Source organism: Protomyctophum bolini (genome assembly GCF_963924005.1).
Source record: "Protomyctophum bolini genome assembly, chromosome: 5".
NCBI lineage: Eukaryota > Metazoa > Chordata > Actinopteri > Myctophiformes > Myctophidae > Protomyctophum > Protomyctophum bolini.
Window position 1 is genome coordinate 46,887,225 of NC_137866.1, and position 11,122 is coordinate 46,898,346.

General features: G+C 44.4%; 1 protein-coding gene across 1 annotated transcript; it reads right to left on the minus strand.

Annotated features, from left to right (window-relative positions):
* Positions 1 to 4,291: 4,291 nt before the first annotated feature.
* Positions 4,292 to 10,302, minus strand: LOC308315324 (serine/threonine-protein kinase pim-1-like). The gene is made up of 6 exons (XM_080763258.1): positions 9,866 to 10,302; positions 9,321 to 9,445; positions 9,126 to 9,176; positions 8,637 to 9,006; positions 7,573 to 7,749; positions 4,292 to 6,233 (listed from the first exon to the last, which is right to left on the minus strand). The coding sequence occupies exons 1-6, from the start codon at positions 9,939 to 9,941 to the stop codon at positions 5,929 to 5,931; spliced, it is 1,104 nt and encodes a 367-aa protein (XP_080619384.1). The 5' UTR covers positions 9,942 to 10,302; the 3' UTR covers positions 4,292 to 5,928.
* Positions 10,303 to 11,122: the final 820 nt, after the last annotated feature.

The following is an 11,122-nucleotide window of genomic DNA, read 5'->3' on the forward strand; positions in this document are numbered from 1 at the left end:
TCACCAACCTTAACGCATCCCTCACCAACCTTAACGCATCCCTCACCAACCTTAACGCATCCCTCACCAACCTTAACGCATCCCTCACCAACCTTGACGCATCCCTCACCAACCTTAATCCGGTCGTTTTAACGCATCCCTCACCAACCTTAACCAATGCTATGTCGAACAAAAGTCTGCCCTCCCTCACCAACCTTAACGCATCCCTCAACAACCTTCATCCGGTCGTTTTAGCGCATCCCTCACCAACCTTAATCCGGTCGTTTTAACGCATCCCTCACCAACCTTAATCCGGTCGTTTTAACGCATCCCTCACCAACCTTCATCCGGTCGGACCAATGCAATGTCGAACAGAAGTCCCTTTTTCTTTTCTTTTAGAGTCATTGTTCAACAAATGACATAAGTAGCCTCCATTCAAATGAACTCTGTAGCTATGGGCAAAAATGACCCACTGACACCGACAGCCCATGCAAATAGCCAGCTCTATTATTTGACTCTCATTTAAAAGCTAGTTTGCATGATTAGCTCCTCAATATGCTCAAGAGAAGGAATATCACGGGCAATGATGGCATTAACAGGCCAGATTAACCCATTCTGACCGGGAACCCATTTCGGTGTCGGCATCATGTCATGCTTTAGCTATTGAAAAATAGCAGATCTACAAGCTCATAGCGCGCCACCGAGTGGCGCGCTACGAGCTTGTAGGTCTGCTATTTTTGAAAAATCGAAGAACGACTGACATTTTTTAGAATCTGATCTCAGGTCAGAATGGGTTGATCAGACCAGTGTGTGTCCAGTGGAAACCTCGTATGAATCTGATCTCAGGTCAGAATGGGTTAATATCTAAAATAGGAACACAGGAAGCAGACTCAATATATAGATCCGCATATATAGTTCCTTGTTGCGATTCTAACCGACTTTCTTCATTTACTGTATATCTATTTATTTTTGCTAGATTATCGGGTCTACTTGAAACTTGATATACTTCCTGCCCGCGAGCATGAATGGCCTCATTGTATGACGTTCGTGTCAAAACACTAGCTGCCGACAGTGCATCTAGACATGCCACGCAGCTCTCAGAAACCGGATGGGGATGCTTTTTATGTAAACATAGAGAATACATCCCTATACAGACAAATTAAATACAAGCACCTGTACTACAGCTGATTTAAGATTTACAAAAAAGATTATTGAATGAGGGAGACAGTAAATGGAGGAAACCATTGACAAATATTCAATTCATTCTTTCCCATCCATGTTATATACTTGAAATGAAAATGCAGTGAAGATAGTTTGTCACTAATAGGACTGAGAAACGGAATGTGCAATTGAATTAATGTTGTTCTTGTTGTATTTCACTGTAGGCTATATTGTGTTGCAGACATCTTTCTTTTTATTGTCAATAAAATAAAAGAGTGTTTGTGCGTGCAGGTTTCCCAACCTATAAGCTCTGGCACAACCCTTGGGACGACCCTGACCTAGACCCTGGCCTTTCTAAAAAACCATTATCCATATTAAACCTTTCCCCTGACCCGTAATGAACTGTATTTGCTGGGTTTCTTTGCTGACACTATATATATTGCCCTATATAAGCTCTAATCATTAGCAAGAGTCCGATATTGATCTATATGCCCCTTAGAAATGCCAAATAGAGAATATAAGTTATATGTTCTATTCTAGTTATCCACTTATGGCAGTGACTATTGAGAGGGAGAAAGGCTGATGGAAGTGAATGAAAGTGGGAGAGGTCCCTTGATCCTTTCAGTTGAGATGTGTTCACTCAACTCCTCCGTGGGTTTCACTTTACACAAGCAAGGAGCTGGGGGATTAGAGAGACCTCAGGTTCCATCGAGTGGTGACAGTGCATGATGTGAGAGGGTTAGGGAGATAGAGAAGGCAGGGTTACCGAGGGTTATAGATAGAGGGGCAGCAGGCTCTCTAGACTATAGAGAACACTATAGGTCCATTACGTTATCAACTCTGCGAGGAGGAGATAAGGAGAAGTTGAATGAGGACAGGAGGAGAAGTAAAACATGAAGATACTTGTCTCTCTGTAAAGTATATAGGCTTAAGTCACCTCGTATAGAATGAGAAATGGAAGGAGCTGATAATGGTGGACGACGATGGTATATAAGAGCGACGGACACAATGCAAAAGGAGACGAAATCCTGTCGGGGACATGAATATAAGACAAACATTAAAAAGTCCATAGACGCCTGCCTGGGCACCTTGGCTGGTAATCCAGTCTGGCAAGTGTGGCCGCGGGTTCGACTCCCGATCCCGACGGCCTTTTTAATGCATGTCTTCCCCCCCCCCCATCTCTCTCTCCCCATTTCCTGTCAGCCTATATACTGTCTGTCCCTCCATAAAAAATATAAAATAAAGGCAAAAAAAATAATAAGTCCATAGACCCACATGATGACGTCATGTTTGAAAGCTAGACGTTGGAGGGGCTAGCTATAGGGCCTCCCCCCCTCAAACAATATTACGAAAATAAAAGAAATAGCAGATCATGTGACAGAAATGAAGGCTTAAGAAGTGGTTATAAGGTTATAAGGTTAATTGCACAAGTGATCTCTCTCTAGGAGACATTATCCATGATGGCCTGCAGCCTTGCCGGGCACCACCATGTCCACATGAACCCTCTTTTGGTGTTAGCGTCATGTTATGCTTTAGCTATTGAAAAATAGCAGATCTACAAGCTCGTAGCGCGCCACTCGTTGGCGCGCTACGAGCTTGTAGATCTGCTATTTTTGTATAGCTAAAGCATATATAGGTCTTGTATAGGTCTGCTATTTTTGAAAAATCCTGCAAGGACCACACTGACGTAGAAACATAGCTTTTTCAGAAAACTGTCAGGATGTAGAAGACGTTTTTTTAGAATCTGATCTCAGGTCAGAATGGGTTTTAACCCGTAAGAGGCAGAGCATCACTGGTTTGTTGGTATAGGCTACAGGCTAGCTCACGCAACCGTTCCCCTGAAATGCATGGCCTTTAACCATTTACTGCCGATATTGCAATAATTCCTGGTAAAGTTGTAACTATACTGTACTTTAATGAAAAATCAATCAAAATCACATCTGAATGACAGAGGGGTCACGGTTGGCACAGTCGGTAGTGATGTCGCCTCACAGCTAGAAGGTCCTGGGTTCCATTCCTGCTGTGGCACGCTGTGGGCGATGGGGTTGTGTGTGTTCTCTCCTCCGCGTCATCAGTGCCCATACCCGAGGCGGGGGTTGGCGAAAGGGCCTTTCTGTGTTCTCCCCGTGTCCCCTATAGGGTAGGTACCCTCACAAAAAACATGCAGTAATCCTGGTCTCTAAAACTACCTCCCCCTGGCCAGCCGGGGCGCCTGATGGAGGGGTGAAAGGAACTGGTTGGAATAACGTGTTCCTTGAACGCGCTACGTCCGACCGGGGAAACTCCCCCCTGTCAGGTGAAAAGAAGTAGCTTGGACTCCTCATGCATAGAAGGAAGCATGAGGTCAGTCCGCAGTCCACTTGCCAAGTGCTAATGGTCAAAATGTATTTTTCCTCCTGGCAGCATTATTTTTATTCTATTTTTGAGTCCTCCCACCCCTTTCTGATTCTTAAGTCGTTTGCTTCTCTCCTCTTTCTCCGACCTCTTTATCTCTGAAGTCTGTCTCCTGCCTTTCACATTTTGAGCAGTGGAACAGGAAATCAGATTTCCACTGTTCATATACTGTAATATTTTAATGGTTTCCTGCACAAATCAAACTTAATCTGATATCAGGGAGGAACTATAGTTTCCCAGTCTGGAATTTATTAGGTATACTTCTTCAAGAAAATTGAAATGTAAAAAATGTCATTTAGCTTTTGAAAAATAGCAGATCTACAAGCTCATAGGGCGACACTCTGTGGCGCGCTATGAGCTTGTAGATCTGCTATTTTTCAATAGCTAAATTACAGTTTTACATTTCAATTTGAAATCAATTTTGAAATCAATCTGAAAATATGTTGTTCCAGGGACCCCCCGCCCCAGAAGCAAAGATTTGAGTTAAAAACGTTCGCTCTGAAAGAATATATATTCAAAGATTTGAGACACATTTTCAAGATTTTTCAAAAATAGCAGACCTACAAGCTAGTGGCGTGGCACTCGGTGCCGCGCTATGAGCTTGTAGATCTGCTATTTTTCAACAGCTAAAGTATAACAAAATTCTTGAAACACCGAAAGGGGTTCCCCTCACAGAATGGATTAATATTAAGTTGATATAACACTTTATAAAACATGAGGGTTATTATGACTTGAAGGAATTCAAATGAGTCAAAGGTCAAGGTTAAAAAAATATTTATTGAAATCGTATAAAAATAGTTTCTAACTTAATTTACAATTCTAAAAATTTGAATCCAAGCCGCAATCATGCAACTATGGGTGAATTCTCTCGTTCGTTTCATTCACATACACTCTCGCTCTCAATCTTTACCTCACTCACACTCACAGCAGACAGTTACAGTAACAAAACCAGTTACCATCAGTAGACGTTCAATGCTTTAGATACGTTCAAATGGAAGTGCTTTTTTAAGGACTATTTACAATGTTATTTACATTTCGTAGTTCATACACACGTCTGCTCTTAAAAGTTCAATCCATAAATACATGGTCAACAATTCAATCGCTTTTGTTTATAATAATAATTATGTGGGGGCCCTTCGATAACTCGTGGAATGAAACGTGCGCGTCGCGGCCAAAAAACTTGTCTCATAAATAAATAAATAATTCCACAACAAAAAGCTCTTAGGAGTGAGAGAGAGAGAATAAGAACACGCAAACAATAATAAATACTCTTATTATCATCAATTTACAATTCTTGTGCCTCTCTATAATCGTGACCTTTTTGAGGCACTGTGAAAGTTTAAAAAAATAATGTCTCCGTCGTGTTTAGTTCTCTTGAAGAGCAGGTGTGTTTCTGTACGGTGGTGTATGGGGTTGCATTGCGTCGTGTGCATTCAGGGTGTGAACGGTTGAATGAGTGGTTTTTCGTGCCTAAGCATGCGTTTGTGTGTGTGTGTGTGTGTGTGTGTATACAGTTTCGACACCGGAGGAGAAAGGCGGAGCCGGTTATAGTCGTATATAGGAAAAAAAAGGAGGCGTTTGTGGCGTCGTATATAGGAGAGGTGAGGTAAGTCCAGTGTTATAATAATATTTCAGACGTTTCTGTTTGCACAACAGGGTGCCGCCATGAGGTTGTGTCGTTGCTATTGACATTGGAGTAGGAGGCGTAGTAGTAGTAGTAGTAGTGGTAGTAGTAGCAGTGCCATATTAGGCATCTCTAGGCCTATGCGGGGAGGAAACCTGAACACACAAAAAAACCAGGATATAAAGCTGTGTGTAATATACTATTTAGACTTACAAAAACAAAAACGACAAAACTTTTTCAAGTATTTTCAGGGTCTCCTCCTATATACCCTCGCCCCCAACAACAATCACACAAAAAAAAGGCACTTTTTTTTTTTTGTAAAAAAATGACACGCCTCTTCTTTGCCTCGTCGTCTGCATGCCCCTCCTCTGCGCCCCCTTTTCGCGCCATCTACAAGAGACGGAGAGAAAGAGCGGAGTGCAGCGTATAGCCGGAGCGGAGCGGAGCGCAGCGTAACCCAGCATAGGCCCTCGTCGTGGAGCACGTCCTCCCCCCCCCTGGGAGCGAGCGAGTGACAAGTAGTCACATGTGGCTCAATCAGTGGCTCAATTAGAGTCCAGACTCGACTTTAAAGTCCATCAACTCTGATCCATGAGTGAAAGAAAAAAAATCAAGTTTTAGCTGGGGCTCAGATGGGAGCGAGGGAGGGAGGGGGGGGGTTAGTCCCTTTCCACGATGATTTGACTTAAAAAAAAAGGCCTTTTTATACAGTCTTCCGTTTGAAGTTTTGCCACATAAAACAAGGTCTTTTTTTTTTTTACGATAGACATTCACGGGGCCACGGTGACTGCGGTGACCGCCGGCGTGATGAAGAAGGCGGCCGGCGTGCTGGAGAAGGAGAAGGCGGAGGAGGCGGGCGACTCGTGGCTGATGCTGTGTAGCCTTATCTCCGGGCCCGCCTTGTTGTTATCCGTCGTCTGCGCCGTGGTGGACGAGGAGAGGGACGTCGTCGTGGTCACGGAGGAGGAGGAGGAGGGGGGAGCGTTCTGCAGCCACGGCTGGTTGACGATGTCCTCAAACGAGGGCCTGTCCGCCGGCCGCAACGCCAGGCACCACTTGATCAGCTGCTGGCACTCTGGAGGAGGCAGAGGGAGAGGGAGAGGGGGGGGACGTGAGTCACGAGCCCATTCTGACCTGAGATCAGATTCATACGAGGTTTCCACTGGACACACACTGGTCTGATTAACCCATTCTGACCTGAGATCAGATTCTAAAAATGTCAGTCGTTCTTCGATTTTTCAAAAAATAGCAGACCTACAAGCTCGTAGCGCGCCACTCGGTGGCGCGCTATGAGCTTGTAGATCTGCTATTTTTCAATAGCTAAAGCATAACATGATGCTGAACACCAAAATGGGTTCCCGTTCAGAATGGGTTAAAGCATTAAGGCGTTGTTGTCGTTGGGTGTTTTTCATTGCCATTATAACACCCCGCTAAGCAAACGACATTCCGTCGTGTATCAGTGTTGTTTTCGTCGACTTAAAACTATAAGACGAAGAATGTTCGTCGTCGACTATACCCTTTTCCACTGAAGAAAACTAAATGGAAACTAAATTGAAACTGTGCTATGGTGACTAAAACTGAGACTAAATATATAACTGACAATTTCGTCAACAAACAAAAACTGGACTAAAATGTTAGGAAGGGACTATATAGTGGACAACAGATCCAGTATAAGTCATGTTACACTTGGTCGCATGCTGAGAATAGCAGATCGGGCTATTTTCAGCAAGTGTAAAAATAAGGCATTATGACGACGACGACAACAAGGCCCGCAAAAATACATTTCAGTCGACTAAATCACCCGTAGATTTAGTCGACTAAAATCTTATGACATTCAGTCGACTAAAACTATAGACTAACACTAATACATTCCAAGTGACTAAAATTAAATGTGACTAAGACTAAGTGAAAGCTATTCAGGAGACTATATGACTGAAACTGCCAAAAACGGGGTGCATACTTAGTTTAGACTAGTCATTGGTTAGACATGGGTTAAGGTCAGGTTTAGGTGTGCATGCTGCCCCCGTGGGAGGTTATAGGTTTATAGGGTGAGGGTTTTGAGATAGGTTGTAGTTGTATAGGACTAATGACTAGTCTAAGCCAAAAAACTGTCTAAACTAAGTACTGCACCCGCCCCATGGGAGGTTATAGGTTGAGGGTGAGGGTTTTGAGATAGGTTGTAGTTGTATAGGACTAATGACTAGTCTAAGCCAAAAAACTGTCTAAACTAAGTACTGCACCCGCCCCGTGGGAGGTTATAGGTTGAGGGTGAGGGTTTGAGATAGGTTGTATAGTTGTATAGGACTAATGACTAGTCTAAGCCAAAAAACTGTCTAAACTAAGTACTGCACCCGTCAAAAACAACACTGTTATCCGGTAATATGCATGGAATGTTTTGTTGTTCAAACTCTCACCGGTGGAGATTCTCCTCCTGAACAGAACCTGTCCCCGTACAATCTCCTCGTCGTGCTCGAAGGGGATGTCTCCGCACACCATGTCGTACAGCAGCACGCCCAGGGACCACACTGTCGCCGAGCGCCCGTGGTACCGGTGGTACTTGATCCACTCCGGCGGGCTGTACACCCTCGTGCCTGTTGGAATGGATAAGCAAAAAAAATAATGTTGAAGCCCCCATTTTGACCTGAGATCAGATTCTTAAAAAAAAAAATAAAAAAAAAAAGTCTTCTGAATCCATGAGAGTTTTCTTGAAAAAGGCTATGTTTCTGTGTGTCAGTCGTTCTTTGATTATTTTTTTTTAAATAGCAGACCTACGAGCTCGTCGCGCGGCACTCGGTGGCGCGCTGCGAGCTTGTAGATCTGCTATTTTTCAATAGCTAAAGCATAACATAATGCTCCCACCCAGAAATGGGTTAAAACGGTCCTTGATAAGGCGCAAGATACACTAATAGACGTCAAAGAAAATGAAGAATCGACACTTCAAATATGTATTCCAGAAAAAAATATACAAAATGATTATCCTTGCTAAAGATGTGAAATTCAAAAAATGTCAAATGAAAGTATTAATTTGTAACAGGTCTTAGGTCTATGTGTTTAAGTGCAGTTCAGATTATCCTCCATGCTTGCTTTAAGTCTATTATGTATTGTAGGCTCAGGTGCCAGTGAGCGTGTCGCGTGACAGGCGGTGTGAGATGGAGTGAGTGAGTGAGTGTGGGCGGGGGAGCGGACATGTGACTTTGTTTACAAACTTTGAGTTGTAAAAATGCAGCTTCCCTCCAGTAGAGGGCGCCCAGAGCACCGCAAACGCAAGCCTATAGTGTCGACACGACAGAGAGGGCTACCGTGGAATGTCAACATGCAGTGACAAAATGTGTATTTTCTGCTAGTAAACGATGCTACATAGCTCTTTATACCCCCATTATAAAATGAAACACAAGCTTAGATCAAGTAGCCCTATACAGTGGGCCTGCCTATCTATGTGTATGAAGTACATGAACACAGCTAGAGGTTAATGGCTCACCGTCGAAGTCTGTGTAAACGGTGTCCTTGAGCAGTGCCCCCGACCCGAAGTCGATGAGCTTCATCTCGCCCGTCCGGAGGTCAATGAGGATGTTCTCGTCCTTGATGTCCCGGTGCACGACGCCGCAGCTGTGGCAGTGCCGCACGGCTTCCAGCACCTGGCGGAAGAAGTTCCGGGCCAGCTCCTCCGGCAGGGCGCCCTTCTCCGTGATGAAGTCGAAGAGGTCCTTGACGTTCTCGGGCCTCTCCATGACGATGATGAAGCTGTCGGCTCTCTCGTACCAGTCCAGCATCTTTATCACGCCGCGGAAACCCACCCCGCCGACCTTCTTCAGCAGCACGATCTCGATCGGGACCCGAGAGCCGTTAGGCTGGGGGGAAAAAATTACTAAATTAATTAAAACACCCGACATATGCCAATCATCACCATCATAGCCCATTTCCAGTATAGCCTATACATGTAATCATCAATCAAATCGCAATTCCTCACCAGTTCGCCCCACTCGGAGACCCTGTCCTTGGCCACATGCTTCACGGCGACCTAGAAATGAGCAATGGGGAGGGGGGGGGAGAATGTCAGACGTTGCTTTCATCTCTACACAAAAAATTCTACACAATACAGTCCTAGTAGTAGTAGTAGTAGGCTAATAATAATAATACAAAATAACAATAATAGGCTACTAACCGGTGCGCCGTCTGAAATCCGTGTGCCCGTGTAGACTGTGCCGAACCCTCCGCTCCCCAGCACACCGCCGACCTGGTAGATCTTTCCAAACGCCGTCGAGTCTCCGGCACACAATCTTTCCTTCACTATACACATAACACAACAACGACACAAGGTCAATCAACCCGTCGTGTTTTAAGAACTACTACTACAACACAACGGCGGTGTTTACATTTTTAAATGGCTCCTCTCTTTGGTGAATCAACAGCGGCAGGCAGACAGACAGACAGTCAGTCAGTCAGTCGGGAGGGCTTTGGGTTCAGCCGCCCTTCACAGCACAGCAGCAGCCCCCCCACCATGACAACAAGACAAGACCTATACTTTATAATTTATAAAAGGACAGATCCACTACACGAAAAAAAAAAAGCCAATCTCACGCGTTGTGGGGGTTTGTAGACAGTATATTTGTCAATTTCCCCCGGTGCGCACTTCGTTCGTTATAGTATAGCCTATATATACGCTGAATTATAATAATATTTATACGGTGAATCAGGCGCGCAACTGACCTGGGTGAAGCTGCATCTTCGCCGGCATGTCCACAGTCGAGATGTGGGCAAATGAATTGAGCTTCGACAGCAGCATCCCCCCTCTCTGTTATAGAATAATAATAATAATAATAATAATATCCGCGGGAAGGAGAAGAACGATAAAAACACCGTTATTCTTCTGTTGAGGTTATAATCCGATAATGTTCGCGTGGAATGGATTCCTCCCGGTGTGTGTGGGTCGTCTCAAGTCCGTCGCTGAACGGGCCACGTTGCAGGAGCAAAAAAAAAAAAAAATGCGGTATAGGAATCCTCCTCGACTCATCCGGGATTGATATGAATGTCTCTTTAAGAAAAACTCTCTTTTGATCCAGAGAAGAAGAAAAATAGTCGCTGATCGTGTATAGCCTAACTGTTTTTTATTGCTGATTTCAAACAGTTGGGGCTATAATTTCGAAATCCAGATATAAACAGTCCGGCCCCACAACGACAACAGAGTGCTTGTACGCGTCGCTTAAAGACACCGGCTCTTTTGAAAAGGGCAAGGGGGGGAAGGACAAAAATATATAAGCCATAGTAAATGGGTGTCGCTACTGGCTCCCCACGTCACGGTCGTCCTCCCGCCCGCCGCTCTCTACGCCAATGAGAACGGAGATACGATCCACCGCGAGAGCACAGCCCCCCTGACTGTCAATCACAGCATGAAAATAAAACAAACGTAACCGGCTAGACTCCTGTGTGTATAGACGTGGCGGGAATCAAAACGCGCCAAAAAAAAAAAAAAAAAAGGGGGAGACAATTATGACTAGGGTTTTTGGGATGCAAATTCAAAGCCAAGGCGTGGGGGGGAGGGGCGATGGGGGGGGGGGGGGGGGGGGGGGCGGCCCGAGACAAGCCTGCCCTCCTCCTCCTCCTCCTCCTCCTTTCGCGGGAAACTGACTCAGTGAGAGAACTGCTAGAAGACAACATTATGAATACTTTGAATATAGCCAATAGCCCGCATGGGACATTATTATTAGGTCACTTCTGGGATAACTATGATCATGTGCTTTATTTTTTTGTTTCCCCGAAAGGAAATTGCAGCACAATGGTTACATTATATTTAGTAGGCCCTTTCATAAAGTATTGTACTTATACTTAACTTGTTTGAATAGAATAGAACAGAATATGCTGTTTGCAAGAAGCATTATACAATAATATTATTATTTTCTGTGAAGTATTATGAACGCACGAATGGCCATATATTGCTCTAGGACGGTGTTCTGTCTGATTTAAAAA

Bases quoted from the DNA above. Each gene is read 5' to 3' on its own strand.
- LOC308315324 (XM_080763258.1), bottom strand. From the start codon at position 9,941: ATGCTGCTGTCGAAGCTCAATTCATTTGCCCACATCTCGACTGTGGAC. The intron at 9,007-9,125 runs GTGAGGAATTGC...TTTTCCCCCCAG, and splicing joins TCTCCGAGTGGGGCGAACTG to CCTAACGGCTCTCGGGTCCC. The intron at 6,234-7,572 runs GTGAGAGTTTGA...TGCCTCCTCCAG, and splicing joins CAGGAGGAGAATCTCCACCG to AGTGCCAGCAGCTGATCAAG.